The 16578-nt window shown below is 40.8% G+C and overlaps 1 protein-coding gene across 2 annotated transcripts in view; it reads left to right on the top strand.

Annotated features, from left to right (window-relative positions):
- Positions 1-12580, top strand: part of sirt1 (sirtuin 1) — a 41385-nt gene extending 28805 nt beyond the window's left edge. For both annotated transcript variants that reach the window (XM_073027212.1, XM_073027213.1), the window contains exon 11: positions 9129-12580. In XM_073027212.1, coding sequence (XP_072883313.1) covers positions 9129-9406 — 278 coding nt within the window. In that variant the 3' untranslated portion in view covers positions 9407-12580. The remainder of the gene's footprint in view (positions 1-9128) is intronic.
- Positions 12581-16578: the final 3998 nt, after the last annotated feature.

Raw genomic sequence — 16578 nt, 5'->3', positions numbered from 1 at the left:
CCTTCCATTTGTTAAGCCTGTGACCCCTCAGCCTCCCCCCCCCCCCCCACCCCACCTTATTATTCAGTCAAAGGGTGTGAGATTCCAAATTCCGGAGGAGCTCAGAGTTATACTGCTGGTTCAGCATCTGGACAAACCTGAAGGCTGGAGAGGTTTTCTTCCCTCCCACGGATGAAGTGTGATCCACTGTGCTTGTCTGGCTTATTGTTTGTTACCCTCCTACCAACCTGCAAGAGTGAAGTGGTCATTAGTGAAGAAGTAGGTTGGCTGATCCAGCCTGATCTCTGTGAGTCTTGACGGTCATTATTAAATACACACATTCATGTTTCTAGGAGTAGATACTCTTAAGAGTGGGAGACCTCATGAGTTAACCTTTTACTTCTCTCGTCCAAAAGACAGTAGCCAATCTGTTGAGATGGTGCAGCTCGGCAAGGCTGAGAGTACTTGTGTAGGTCTAGTTATATGTTAGCTTCATTGACTGGTGAATGAACGCTGGACTTTGTACAGTGATAATTGATTACAAACTGCTCAGTAAAAGGATGATGGGAAAGAAAGAGAATGTCAGCTGTTGCTTAAAGTGAATACTTTTAGCTAAGTGGACTTCTGAGGTACTTCTTAAATTTGTAATTCAAGGAAGCCCATCAACTGAGAAAACTGTACAGATAGAAATGAAGTCATGCACTGGTTTGCCTGTGTTGCTAAGTCCAGAGAATTTAGTTGGAGATTGATAAGGTTATCGCACTGTTTCTTCATGCAGTTCCACTTATCCACCCGTGGATGAGAACTACAGATTATAAACAAATAAAACTGCATAGATTATTGTAAGCTGTCTGCTGCTTGTTCAACTTGTCCACAGTATACACATTACCAAGGTTATTCGGAGATAAGTGGTGCTGGATCCTGATGCTTTTGTGATCCAGGATTCTTCAGAAGTCAAGAATTTAGGCATAAAGCTTGTTCATGATCATTTTATTAAATGTTACAAGAGTGGAAAATGAACTAGTGAGAGGAGCCAAGAGAATAAACCAAAGACAAAGGAAAAAATAGTTGTGGTCGTCTTGCATTCAAACTAGTGAAAATAGTATATGGTGTGACATATATGTACTTTGAACAATTAACCTATAGAATAGCCAGATTCAAGTGGCATGACACCAGCTGCAGTAAACCAAGAAGCTTCTAGAATAATGCATAAGCAACTGTATCATAATTGCTGGAGAATTCACAGAACAATTATGCGTACAGAGCTGATTATATAAGAATACAAGCAAACAGGAAAGTTTAACTACAATTAAAGTCGCAATTCTACACCGCAACCCAACAGTTGGAAAATCCCGTCACCTTCTCCCCTGTATTGCCAAGGTTGAAGACAGGGTGTCTGTCTAGTTATCTCAGCCATATATTAATAACTATGACAGCTGGTTGAACTTAGTCTGAAGCACACCATAGGATCACAAGAAGAGTTAACCCATTATGTCTTTTCCCTGATGCACTCAGCGCACAATCAATCTGTACTACAAATTCTAATGATTAAATCAAAACAGTGGAAACATGTTGATTTAAACTACATTAATTGCCTCTACAGTACCAAATTTTAATGTATAGTTAAGCCACATAGTAAAGAAATGAAAGGAGATGCATAATCAAGCTAAATTAAGATCCTAAGAAAGTGTTTAAATAAAAACACAAATTGCTGGCAGAACTCAGCAGGCCAGACAGCAGCTATGGGAGGAGGTGGTGACGACGTTTCGGGCCGAAACCCTTCATCAAAGTGTTTAAGTCTGGTTTCCCAGGACAGCTATTAAAAATCAGCTTCAAGGACACAAAACATCACATCCTCATGCCTGCCTAAAAGTTCAAAGTAAATTTATACTCAAAGTACATGTATGTCACCAAATACAACCCTGAGTAAATGCAAAGAAGCACAATAGAATCAATGAAAAACTGCACACAAAGACGGATGAACAACCAATGTGCAAGAAACAACAAACTGCAAATACAAAAATAAATAAACAAGAAATATTGAGAAAAGTAGATGTAAAGTCCTTGAAAGTGAGTCCATGGGTTGTGGGAACAGTTCAGTGTTGGGGTGAGTGAATCTGAGTGAAGTTATCTCTCTAGTTCAAGAGCTGGGTATTTGTGGGGTAATAACTGTTCCTGAATGTGGTGGTGTGGGTGCTGAGGCTCCTGACACTCATTCTTGATGTCAGCAGTGAGAAGAGAGCATGGCCTGGATGGTGGGAGGGTCCTTGATGATGGACACTGCTTTCCTGCGAAAGCCCTGTTTGTAGATATGCTCAGTCGTAGGGAGGGCTTTTACCTGTGATGGACTGAGCTGTATTCACTACTTTTGCTGGCTTTTCCGTTCAAGGACTTTGGTGTTTCCAAACCTGGCCATGATGCAACCAGTCAGTATACTCTGCTGCACATCTATAGGCGTTGTCAGAGTTTTAGATGAGATGCTGAATCCTTGCAAACTTCTAAGAAGTAGAGGTGCTTCCATGCTTTCTTTGGAATGGCACTTAAATGCTGGGCCCAGGACAGATCCTCTGAAATGATGATACTGAGGAAATTGTTGCTGACCCTCTCCACCTCTGATCCTCCAATGAGGACTGGCTCGTGCCCACTGTTTTCCTCCTCCTGTAGTCAATAATCAGCTCCTTGATCTTGCTGACATCGAGTGAGAGATTGTTTCTGTGGCACCACTCGGCCAGATTTTCAATCACCCTTCTATATGCTGATTCATCACCACCTTTGATTTGGCCAATGACAGTGGTGTCATCAGCAAACTGAAGTATTGCATTGGAGTGCAAATATTAAGTGAGTTGAGGAAGAGGTTAAGCACACAGCCTTGTGGTGCACCTGTGCTGACAGAGATTGTGGAGGAGATGTTGTCAATCTGGACTAACGAGGGGTCTGCAAGTGAGGAAATAAGAGGATCTAATTGCACAAAGTGGTATTGACACCAAGGTCTTGGAGCTTATTACATAGAAACATAGAAAAACCTACAGCATACTACAGGTCCTTCGGACCACAATGCTGTGCTGAACATGTACTTCAGAAATTACCTCGGGTTACCCATAGCCCACTATTTTTCTAAGCTCCATGTACCTATCCAGGAGACTCTTAAAAGACCCTATCGTATCCGCCTCCACCACCATTGCCGGCAGCCCATTCCACACGCTCACCACTCTCTGCGTTTTTAAAAAAAAGAGTTGCCCCTGACATCTCCTCTGTACCTACTTCCAAGCACCTTAATACTGTGCACTGTCATGTTAGCCATTTCAGCCCTGGGGAAAAAGCCTCTGACTATCCACACGATCAATGCCTCTCATCATCTTATACACCTCCATCAGGTCACCTCTCATCCTCCGCCGCTCGAAAAAGAAAAGGCCGAGTTCACTCAACCTGTTCTCATAAGGCATGCTCCCAATCTAGGCAACATCCTTATAAATCTCCTCTGCACCCTTTCTATAGTTTCCACATCCTTCCTGTAGTGAGATGACCAGAACTGAGCACAGTACTCAGGGTCCTATATAGCTATAACATTACCTCTCGGCTCTTAAACTCAAGGTTGATGAAAGCCAATACACCGTATGCCTTCTTAACCACAGAGTCAACCTGTGCAACAGCTTTGAGTGTCCTATGGACTCGGACCCCATGATCCCTGTGATCCTCCACACTGCCAAGAGTCCTACCATTAATACTGTATTCTGCCATCATATTTGACCTACCAGAATGAACCACCTCGCACTTATCTGGGTTGAACTCCATCTGCCACTTCTCAACCCAGTTTTGCCTCCTTTCAATGTCCCGCTGTAACCTCTGACAGCCCTCCACACTATCCACAACACCCCCAATCTTTGTGGCAGCACCAAATTACTAACCCATCCCTCCACTTCCTCATCCAGGCCTTTTATAAAAATCATGCAGAGAAGGGGTCCAAGAACAGATCCCTGAGGCACTCCACTGGTTACCGACCTCCATGCAGAATATGACTCAACTGCAGCCACTCTTTGCCTTCTGTGAGCAAGCCAGTTCTGGATCCACAAAGCAAGGTCGCCTTGGATCCCATGCCTCCTTACTTTGATCAAATGCCTTGCTGAAATCCATATACACTACATCTACTGCTCTATCTTCATCAATGTGTTTAGTCACATCCTCAAAAAATTCAATCAGGCTTGTAAGGCATGACCTGCCTTTGACAAAGCCATGCGGACTATTCTTAATCATATTATGCCAAATGTTCTTAAATCTTGCCTCTCAGGATCTTCTCCATCAACTTGCCAACCACTGAAGTAAGACTCACTGGTCTATAATTTCTTAGGCTATCTCTACTCCCTTTCTTGAATAAGGGAACAACATCCACAACCCTCCAGAACCTCTCCCGTCCCCATTGATAATGCAAAGATTATTGCCAGATGCTCAGCAATCTCCTTCCTCACTTCCCACAGTAGCCTGGGGTACGTCTCATCCGGTCCCGGAGACTTAATCAACTTGATGCTTTCCAAAAGCTCCAGCACATTCTCTTTCTTAATGTATATATGTTCAAGCTTTTCAGTCTGCTGCAAGTCATCCCTACAATTGCCAAGATCCTTTTCCGTAGTGAATACTGAAGCAAAGTATTCCTGAAGTATCTCTGCTATCCCCTCCGGTTCCATACACACTTTTCCACTGTCACACTTGATTGGTCCTATTCTCTTACATCTTATCCTCTTGCTCTTCACATACTTGTAGAATGCCTTGGGGTTTTCCTTAATCCTGTCCGCTAAGGCCTTCTCATGCCCCCTTCTGGCTCTCCTAATTTCATTCTTAAGCTCCTTCCTGCTACCCTTATAATCTTCTAGATTTTCAACAGCTTTTGTACACCATGGTTCCTGTACCCTACCACCCTTTCCCTGTCTCATTGGAACGTACCTACGGAGAACGCCACGCAAATATCCCCTGAATGTTTGCCACATTTCTTCCATACATTTCTGTGAAAACATCTGTTCCCAATTTATGCTTCTAAGTTCCTGCCTGATAGCTTCATATTTCCTCTTACTCCAATTAAACACTTTCCTAACCTGTCTGTTCCTGTCCCTCTCCTATGCTATGGTAAAGGAGATAGGATTGTGATCACTATCTCCAAAATGCTCTCCCACTGAGAGACCTGACAACTGACCAGGTTTATTTCCCAATACCAGATCAAGTACAGCCTCTCCTCTTGTAGGCTTATCTACATATTGTTACAGAAAACCTTCCTGAAAACACCTAACAAACTCCACCCCATCTAAATCCCTCGCTCTAGTGAGATGCCAATCAATATTCGGGATATTAAAATCTCCCACCCTGTTATTATTACTCCTTTCCAGAATCTGTCTCCCTATCTGCTCCTCAATGTCCCCTTTACTATTGGGTGGTCTATAGAAAAAACACCTAGCAGAGTTATTGACTCCTTCCTGATTCTAACTTACACCCACAGAGACTCAGTAGACAATCTCTCCATGACTTCCTCCTTTTCTGCAGTCGTGACACTATCTCTGATCAGCAATGTCACACCCACACCTCTTTTGTCTCCTTCCCTGTCCTTTCTGAAACATCTAAAGCCTGGCACTGTTAAGACAGACAGACATACTTTATTGATCCCGAGGGAAATTGGGTTTCGTTACAGTCGCACCAACCAAGAAACTTAAGTAACCATTCCTGCCCCCTGAGCCATCCAAATCTCTGTAATGGCCACAACATCGTAGCTGCAAGTACTGATCCACGCTCTAAGCTCATCCGCTTTGTTCATGATGCTTCTTGCATGAAAGTAGACACATCTCAAACCATCGGTCTAAGCGCATCCCTTCTCTATCACCTGCCTGTCCTCCCTCTCGCACTATCTCGAGGCTTTCTCAATTTGTGAGCCAACAGCCCCTTCCTCTGTCTCTTCAGTTCGGTTCCCACCCCCAGCAATTCTAGTTTAAACTCTCCCTAATAGCCTTAGCAAACCTCCCTGCCAGGATATCGGTACCCCTCTGATTTAAGTGCAACCCGTCCTTTTTGTACAGGTCACACCTGCCCCAAAAGAGGTCCCAATGATCCAGAAATCTGAATCCCTGCCCCCTGCTCCAGTCCCTCAGCCACATAATTATCCTGCACCTCATTCTGTTCCTATACTCACTGTCGCATGGCACAGGCAGTAATCTCGAGATTACTACCTTGAGGTCCTGCTTATTGATTAGTTTTGAGGGGTTATTAGTAACGAATGCAGAGCTGTTGTCAATGAAGAGCACCCTAATTTATGCATCTCCACTGTCCATATGCTGCAAGGTTGAGTGAAGAGCCAATGAAATGGCATCTACTGTGGCACTGTTGTAACGGTCTATATTCCTCTGTCCTGTTATGCACATTAGCCATTTTCAGTTTCTCATTTGTCTATCAGAAATCAGTTCCAATCTGAATAATTTAGATATCTCAATATTTGGCCTTGCCCCTTATGCACTTTTTGGAAAAAGATTTAATCTCTAGATACTATTTAATTAAAATAAAGTATGTATTAGTAAATGAATATAGCAAATCTCAGTTAATTTGTCAATCTTCTGACGTGGAGGGGGAAAATCTGTTAGTTGTAAAGTGTTGTGCTAAACCTAAAGTCTAGGTTTATTGGTGACATAATTCTCTGATGTAACAGTAACTATAATCACATATTGTACCACACAAGTTTGAATGTTTTCTAGATCTTAACCTCCCAGTGTTATGGAATATTACAATGCCAAAGCAATTGTGAAAGGAATTTAACACTACAGTTATCAGCAAGCATGATGTCTTCTGTTTCTAATAGAGGACAGGGCGGGTTTGACGATGGTTGAGCCCAGGAGATTAGAACAAGGTATTTGTGCATCAAATCTTGTGACTGGAACTAGTTGGCTTCAGCAATCAGAACCATCTTAATTTGTCTGAGACCTGACTGCAGTGATGAAGTGATCCCCACTCAGTTCGATGTTGCTAGGAAACCTCAAAGGCTGGACTAATACCTTAATTTAGATGTTTAGAAGTTGTAATGAGGTCTGGAGTGAATCCAGACTGAATACCTTTGACTTGGATGTTTGTGGGGAACTGCCAGTTGTATTAAGGATTGATTACTCATGGGTTGAATTATAGAACATAGAACATTACAGCACAGTACAGGCCCTTCAGCCCACAATATTATGCAAACCTTTTAACCTCTTCTAGGAATCAAACCCAACCCTTCCCTGCTACATAGTCCTTCATTTATCTACCATCCATTTAAGAGTTTCTTAAATGCATCTAATGTATCTTTTTCTACCACCACCCCTGGCAGGGCTTTCCACTCACCCAGTACTCTGTGTAAAGAACTTGCCTCTAGTATCCCCACTATACTTACCTCCAATTACCTTAAAAATTTGCCCCCTTGTATTAGGCATTTTCACCCTGGGAAGAAGTCTCTGGTTATTCACTCTATTTATGCCTCTTAATATCTTATACACCTCTATCAAGTCACCTCTTATCCAAATTTGCTTCAAGAGGAAAACCATTGCTTACTCAACCTATCTTAAGACACTCCCTCTAGTCCAAGCAGCATCCTGGTAAATCTGCTTTGTACCCTCTCTAAAGCTTCCACATTCTTCCTGTAATGAGGTTACCAGAACTGAATACAATATTCTAAGTATGGACTAACTATGATTTATAGAGTTGTAACTTTACATCATGGTCCTTGAACCCAATATACCAACTCATGAAGGCCAACACACCATATGCCGCCTTAACCACCCTTATCAACTTACGCAACAGCTTTGGGGAATCTACGGGCATGGATTCCAAGATACCCCTCTTCCTCCACACTGCCAGAAATCCTGCAATTAACTCTGTATTCTGTCTTCAAATTTGACTTTCCAAAAAGAATTGCTTCACACTTTTCCAGGTTGAAATCCATGTGCCACTTTTCAGCCCAGCTCTACCTCCTGTCAATGTCCCATTGCAACCTACAACAACCCTCCACACTATCCTCAACTCCACCAATAACCTTCGTGTCATCTGTAGTCCTTTCAGGTTTACTCTGTACAAATCAGTATTTGATTATCTGTCTCAGGGCTTTTCTGTTTTAATGGTTGTGGGATTGGTTTGTAGCATATTGCATTTGCTCCTTAAAGTGAATTTGCTTCTGTTTTGTAATGTGTTCATCATCCTGTTTTGAATATGCCTAATGTTGCTACAATCTACACTCTTTGTTGAATTAGTGTTGGTCCCCAGTTTGATATTTGCCAACAATGACAGGTGAGGTTACAGACTGTGGCAGAATAGAATTCCATTGCTGCTATACTTCAGCACCTCCTGCATATCTAGTTTTGTGCTGCCAGATCTGTTGTGAACATAACCTGTTTAGCCTGGTTGGAATGCTGCAAAGTGTGAGAGTGTGAAGCTAGTCTGTATATACTATACTGCTGGGTATCATTTTAATAACTGTATGCTGAAGCAGTGGACTACGCTACCCTTATCTCAGTTGTTGACTCTGACCTGGACCATTCAGGTTGGATTGTTTTCCGCCCTTCCCAATGTCCTTTTGAGCTGAGTTCAGATCTTCCTCATTCAAGCTTCCTATAGGTATTGTGTTGTATGGGACTGTAGGTGCTTGTGACATTAGATCATTTCTGTCCCCTTAATTATATAGCCTCTGTAACTGTGACATTGTGTTTCCCTTCTGCCCACTGCATACACCTTGTTCCTCGCAGTCAGTTGGTTGGCAGCACTTGACATAACTGTCCTCATCCATAGAGGAGTATTAGGTGTTTCCGTTGAATATTTCTGTTGAGACTATTGCAGACAACCATGTTGCATGCCTAGTGTTATTATATTTTACCGATAAATAAAATTTGGGTTTTCAGGAAACCCAGAATATACACATGAATATGTGTATGAATAGTGTGCTAGGAACAAGTAAACAGGCAGACTGTGTGCTTCCGTGCTTTGACTGTTTGTACATTAGTGCTGTCATCTGTGTGGGTGGCTAGTTCCCTGCGTAACGTTCATGTGTATTAGGGAGATCACAGACTCTCTGATAGGGATGGGAGGTGTTGGGGATCTAAATGAATATTCTATATTGCTAATAAAATGGCTTTGCAATATGTATCTTTCTTGATTTTCAGATTCCCAATACCTGTTCTTGGCACCCAATCGCTACATTTTCCACGGTGCCGAAGTCTACTCTGACTCTGAGGGAGACGAGGCTTCATCGTCTGGTAACAGCATCAGTGACAATGAGTCATGCAGCAGCAGAAGTGTTGGCGATGGGGAAGAGGAGAGTGACATTGAAGAATTCTATAACGGAATAGAAGAAGACGGGGTATACTTTGGGGGTGGAAGTGAAGTGCTGACTGAAAACTCCATGCAGGGAGAATATGAAGATGATAATTTGTTGGAATAAGAGGCACATTTGCATGATACTAATATATTAAGTTATCCACCAGCATTAGCCTACCTTTAGGGCACTTTTTTATAGTCAGTGAGCTGTCCTGGACATAGTGGCGGTAATGATCATGCAAACCCTCAGTCTGAAACTCCTAGTTCAGTCTGTGTCTTGTGGTGAGAACACTAGGCCTCTAAATACTTCAGTCTGGTACTTCTACCAAATAAACTTCCTGCATGTTGAAACAACCATTTAACACACCAAGTTCATTGACATTACGTTTACTATAATCTTTCAAGTCAGAGAGTCTGCTCTCTGTCAAGAGTTGATTTATTTTACAGCTTTTACTTTCTATTTGTTTTGAGTTGTACAGTTATTTAATGTAGTTCCTCAGAAGCTGAAATGAATGTGCTGTACATATTTTTGTGAATGCTGTTCAAAAGCCATTTAATTGCTGAAAAGGGTAAAAAGGGAACAGGTAAAAAGACCAAAGAACAATGGGAGATCTCAATGATTAGAGCTGCAACAGAAGCTTTACAGGTCTGTGGCAGATTTTATTTTAGAGCACTGAGTGATTTGTTTAAACATATTACATATTTTCCTTCAAGTTTGTATTTTTTCTCATAAAACACTGGCTGGAATGTTTTCTATGAGATGAGCTGGCAGCTAATTTGTACACCGAGGTTACTATTTTTCATTGAGCTTAAGCTGTATATTAGAAACCATTGAGGCTACTCTATTTAAGTGAAAAACATTTTTACAAAATGTGGCACTTGTAGTTATCTGCTGCCTTATATAGAAATTGGTAGGGTTTCCTTATGGAGCCCAGTTCTACTCAGGCCTGGGTCCAGTTTTGGTACATGTATTGTTCCTTTTATTTTCTTGTATTACAAATATCTGTATAAAGTGTGTAATTTAAAGAAATATGAATTGTTGGACACCATTCCAGAACTACAGCTGGAATGCTGAAGAATATTGAGTTCTAAAATAGCAACAGAATATGCCGAAAACACTTAACAGCTCATACAGCAACTGTTCAGAAATAATGCTAATGTATCAATCAAAAGCTCTCATCAGAGCTGGGAAAGAAGGAACACAGGTTGGTTTAAGTTGCAGGGATGGTGGCAGGAGGATGGGCAGATTAAATGAAGTCATTCTGGTAGGCTGAGATAGGCTTGCATGGTGATGAATTGATCGATAATGAGGGTGATGAGAGAGCTGAGCCCAACAGAAGATTATGTAAAAGCTGTGACATGCAAGTCAGAACTGTTGGAATTCTGTTCCAACAGGTCTGTTCTTATCAGTGGAGAAAGAAAAACTTATCTTTCTGTTACAGAACTAACTGATTCCGGATTCCAGCAGAGATGGCCAGTGAACTGATACTGTTGAAGCTAATTCCATCTGATCGAATTCAACAACTTTAGGTCACTATTTTGTTTGTCAGAACGGCCAGTTCTCCTGCAGGTTATCCATCTGTAATTGGAACTATTTTTCTCGCTTCAGTGAAACTATCTGATCTGAACATTTTCTACAGTTCTGACTGATTTAATAGCTTATATATATATATACACACACACACACACACAGTATATTTGCTTTTCTCTCCCTCAACCACCCTCATTAACCTAACAATTGAATGGCTTCTTCAGAAGCTTTTCCCAAGACAACTCTAGCCTTACCCTGTCAAAGATGTTCCCTTTGTCCTATTCATCCCTAGACCTATCTGGAATTTAAAACTAAAGTTATCTTTTGTTCTTAGTGTTAATGAAGGGTGTGTGATTTTTAAAATGTTAACTCTTTTTCTTTCCACGGATGTTGGCTGAGTTGCTGAATATTTCTACCATTTTCAGTTTCTGTAGATTTCCAGTATCTACATTTATGTTTTAATTCAACATTGACCTGTTGTCTACATTCCAATTCCCCTTTCTATTGGAAGTCTAAATTATTCATTTCAAATGTTTAATGTATTGTTTGCTTATCCAGAACCAGCATAACAATTTTACGCCACACAATTTCATATAACAGCTTAGTTTTTTTTTAAAGCATTTGTAAAGTTTTGGTTGAGCTTAAGTGATACTGTGCAGAGCAAGTAGAGTATCTGTAAATTTACTGGCATATTGAAAGAAAACATTTACCTAGACATGAAAATGGGTATTTTGATATAAGAATTACTAAAAAAAAACTAACTAAAAATGTTAGAAATTTGTAAAGGTTTTTGTTGTTTTATAGTTTTGCTATTCAGTGAAACAACTATAGATTTTTACTTATTTTTGCAATCTACCAGAATTAAATATGCTCATCCAGAGCACCTTTTTGAATTTGGTTTGGAAATAGAATTCCCCTTTCTCATCAACTTCCATTTTGCAACATCTGCAGCTTTTCTCTAAACTTGTTCATGTACAAACCATCCTTTTATTGTGGTAACAACATACTCCAATTTCTACACATTACTCCATCTTTTGAATATATAATTATGCATTTGGGGTTTCAAATCATAATACTTTGTCCGCTGCTGTGAAATAATAAATAAAACCTCAGATCAGTTTCCCATTGGAATAGTGTTGTCCAACACTTCTACATTAACCATTTTTGTATCTATGGGAATCATACAAAGCACCAGAAGAAAATTGCATATATCCAGATTAAAACGAGTCTCAAATTTTAAGCCCTACCTTTGCTGCCTTGATGTTAATGTGACCTGATCTTTAAATACAAAGGTGTTCTTGTATTAGTGTGTTCATCTTCCTAAGTATTAGCTTTCTAAAATCTTATAATGAAAATGCAATATATTGAATATAGGTTAAATCTACTCTATTATTTTGTAGTATGGTGTTCTAATTATTTCTGTCCATTATACGTATTCAATCATTAATCAAATGACATAAGGACAGTTATTAAAAGGTGACTTGCTTTCTGTTACAATTTCATACCTGCAGTTTTAGGTCAGACTTTTTAAGTTATATATTTAACATCTTACAGTTTGAATATGCTTAGTTTTATGGAAAAGAAGCTTTTTGAAATTACTGTTGGAACATCGTGATTCCATGAAATGTTCTGTTAATTTAAACTTAGTTGCCTGAAATTGTGAAATCTTGTTCCTGTTCCATGTACCACAGTCTCTGTTCTCTGCTTTTAAAGTGAAGATGTGTTTGAATGGATAATATATTGCAATAAATCTCCTTGGTTAAATTATCTAAGTTTAGATTATTTTTGTTTGTGAAAAGTCAGTATTGAATTACAGAAGGATCATTAACTTAGATCTAAAACACAACCAGATCATCTTCGGATTAATAAATTAAACCTTGCAGTCTTTATTAACTGTTTTCCAATTCTACCTCTTTCTCTCCTTCAGTCCAGTGGTGATTCTGTTTGTTCCTGATTGGAATCTAAATCACCCTTTTCCCTCCTTTCATCATTAGAACAGGTCCTTCTGGCCCACTGATCCACGCTGCTCAGCAACCCACCTATTTAATCCTAGCCTGACACATGACCATAAACCTGTCAATCAGTATGTCTTTAGACTTTGGGAGGAGGTTGGAGCACACGGGAAGGATGTATGAACTTTCTAACAGAGGATGCAGGAACTGACCTCTGTCTATAATAACATAGTACTAATTACTACATGACCGTGACACCCAAATGTTGACCATATCCTTCACCTGTAAGAAGTGAAATGACAATAAAATCATGTGGGAGATTGATAGTGAATAGCTGAAGTCTTTTCTTCGGTAGGGTAATCCAAAACTTGAGAATGATCATTTGAAAAGAGACCTGAGAGGCAGATTTTTCAGAGAGTCATTGATACAAGGAATGAGCTGCCATCGGAAGTGGTAGAGGTGGATACAGTTATATTTAAAAGGTTTTAATAGATACATTGGTAGGAAAGATTGAGGGATGTGGGCCAAACACAGGCAATTAGGATCAGCTTATTTAGACAATTTGATTGGTGTGAATGAATTGGCCACCCTCCCTGCAAAACTGAACAAGCAGCTTTGATCTCCTTCCCAGTCCTAGCCTAAGGGTCTTTAACCTGAAACATTAATACTGTTTGCCTTCACAAAAATGAGGCCTAACCTGAGTCTGCTCAGCGTTTAGTGTTTTCATTCCCTCACTAGGATAGCGACCACTCCACTGCCTCTGCTTTGAACACAGTAGCATGCACTTCTAGGAGACACAGATTTGAACTGAAGAACGCAAGGAAGAATAAAACCTTGTTCCTGCACTCCAGAAAGATTTGCCCCATTCTATTCGTTTATACTAGAAGCCTGAAAATTGGTGGAGGATTATTTTTCCAGATTGCAGGTCTTTGGCCAGTGGTGTGCTGGAAGGATCGCTGTGGGATCCCCTGTTGCTTGTATTAATGATTTGGATAAGAGTACAGTATAGTCATAGTTTGCGAATGATATGAAAATTATGGGGTCAACACTAAAGAAGGTTGTCTAAGGTTACAACAAATCTGGATCAACTAGCAAAGTGGGCCAAAGAATGGCAGATAAAATTTAACTTGGTTAAGTGTAAAGTGATGCATTTTGGTGAATTAAAACCAGGTCAGACTTGCACAGGTGAAAATGCCCTGGAGAATGCGGTAGAATAGATCTAGGAATACATGTACACGGTTCCTGAAACTGGTGACCCAGGTAGAGTAGGTGGTGAGGAAGGTGCTTGTCATGCTTCATTGGTCACCGTAGAGACTGTGGCCTGCAACTAATGGGCTCGTGAATCGGCTGCAGTGATGTCTGACTTCTGGGCTGAGGACTCATTTTCATGAACTTCAGTCGTTTGCTTGGTTTTGTTGTTCTCTTTGCGCGTTAGGTGTTTGACAGTCTCTATTTAATGGGCTCTAATGCCTGTAAAGAAATGAAGCTCATGGTTGTATATGGTATACATACTTTGATAATAAATGTATTTTGACTTTGAATGTAAGAATTGGGATGCCATGTTACAGCTGTACAAGACATTGGTGATTCTGTACTTGCAGAATTGTGTGCAGTTCTGGGCGCCCAGTCGGAGGACAAATGTCATTAAGCCAGAGAGAATGCAGAAAAGAGTTTTATGTTACTGGGATCTGAAGGCTTGAGTTTGGAGAGACTGGATAGGATGGGGCTTCTTCTCACTGGAGTGTAGCGAGGGTTGACCTTTTTGGGATATATAAAATTATAATGGCAAGATAAAGTCAGTGTTTTACCCAGAGTAGGGAGTCTAAAACCTGGGAATATAGTTTTAAATTGAGAGGGGAAAGATTTGAAAAGAACACAAGGAAGAATAAAACCTTGTTTCAAGATCCCACACTCCAGAAAGATTTGGCCCATTCTATTAGTTTATACTAGAAGCCTGAAAATTGGTGGAGGATTATTTTTCCAGATTGCAGGTCTTTGGCCAGTGGTGTGCTGGAGGGATCGCTGTGGGATCCCCTGTTGCTTGTATTAATGATTTGGATAAGAGTACAGTATAGTCATAGTTTGCAGATAGAGTGGGTGGAAGAAGAGATAGTAACTAGTGAGTGTAGAAGGAACGGGGCAGGTGGCTCTGTCATGTTCATGGCTAAGAAGTTGGTTCATGAATGGCTCAGCTACAACTTCTCAGGGTCACACAGTGTGGGCCAAAGAGTTAGTACTGTGATTGCAAATATGATTTCAAAATGTCACATAGCTTCCCAGGTGTCAGAATCAAGAGTGTCACTGAGCAGCTGTAGAACGTTTGTAGGGCTAACAATGAGCAACCATTTTGATCCCAGTGACCAGCAGAGTGAAGGATACAAAACTGCTAGTAGTTAACACTTTATGATCCATGTCTCAAATATAGTAAGCTAACATGAGTACCAAACACAAGAGATGAAGGTGTAGTTGAGAAAAGATGCAGGGCAGAGAGACTTATGAAATTCCTGATACGCTGTTATGAGATCTCAAATTCAACTTGTCTTCCCTGTATTGGTCCCACTGCCTGCAGCAGCTGAAAGTCAAATGATGGGTCTTGATGTGAAATGTTACAGATTTTTTCGGTAAATGCCGCTTGATCCACTGACTGTTTTCAGCATTTTATCATTGTTCCTTAACTTTGGACCTAGTTGCTACAATAATGGAAGAGACCTAGTTCAAACGAGGGCAGAATGATCAGAGTGAAGACAGGACCACAGTATGGTGGTCACTGTTATAGTTACATCACAGGCAACTGAATCTGTGAGGATGAGGCCAAATTAATCACTTTTTCTGGTTCTCTCAGTACTGTCCACAGAGCCAGCCAATGTCCCGAAGATTTTGGCCACTTAGTAGTAATGCACTGTAATATTTAGTTGGATGTCGAGTTCCCCTGTTGAAAGTACTTAATTAGGACCTTGTTTCACTCTCTCTGTCATTCACTGCCCTGCAGAGTACCAACTTGTCAGCTGAGGAAAATGTAAGTGGTATTCAGTAGAGTTCCTTGGCTGTAATGCCATGAAACTGCTGGAATCTACAGTCAATGTGAAGATCCCCGATCTACTACGTGTCAATGAGCTGCTACCTCTGGTGAGTGTCCTGTCAATTGCACAGGACTTACCCAGGACCCATGAAGGAAAACTGGAATGTCAGTTGCAAGGTATGAATTTACATGCTATGAGTTTCCCTGTTTGAATCATCTATGAAATACCTCTGGTTTAGATGCTGATCCCAGATATTTGTGAGGAGGACTATGCCACAACATCTGGGCCTTATTTATTTAGAGGTACAGTGTGTAGTGGGCCCTTTGAGCCATGCCGCCCCACCAACTCCTCCCTGACAAAGCTGATTTAACCCTAACCTAATCATGGGACAATTTACAATGACCGATTAACATACTCTGTGTGTCTTTGGACTGTGGGAGGAAACTGGAGCACCCGCGGAAAACCCACATGTTCCACAGGGAGGACTTAAGAGATTCCTTACAGAGGATGGCGGAATTGAACTCCAAATTCCAATGCCCCGAGTTGCAATAGTGTCACGCTGAACTGTGGCTTTGTTTGACTTAACTGTCTGAATTCAAAGCCTTGGTAGATTATAGGTTGTTCATCTAGTTAACGGTACTTAACTAGATACAGCACAATAACGGGGCGGGGGGTGGTGGTACTAATAAAAAGGCAAGGACTTGATGTGTCTTGGTTCAAAAGAATATATGCTTGATCTAGTCATTGCCTTCGTTGTGCACAATGTGCAGTGGCAAGGATGTGAAGGCCTTCA

Source organism: Hemitrygon akajei, chromosome 23 (genome assembly GCF_048418815.1).
Source record: "Hemitrygon akajei chromosome 23, sHemAka1.3, whole genome shotgun sequence".
NCBI lineage: Eukaryota > Metazoa > Chordata > Chondrichthyes > Myliobatiformes > Dasyatidae > Hemitrygon > Hemitrygon akajei.
Note: the sequence above shows the minus strand (reverse complement) of the source record. Positions and strands in the feature narration are given on the sequence as shown.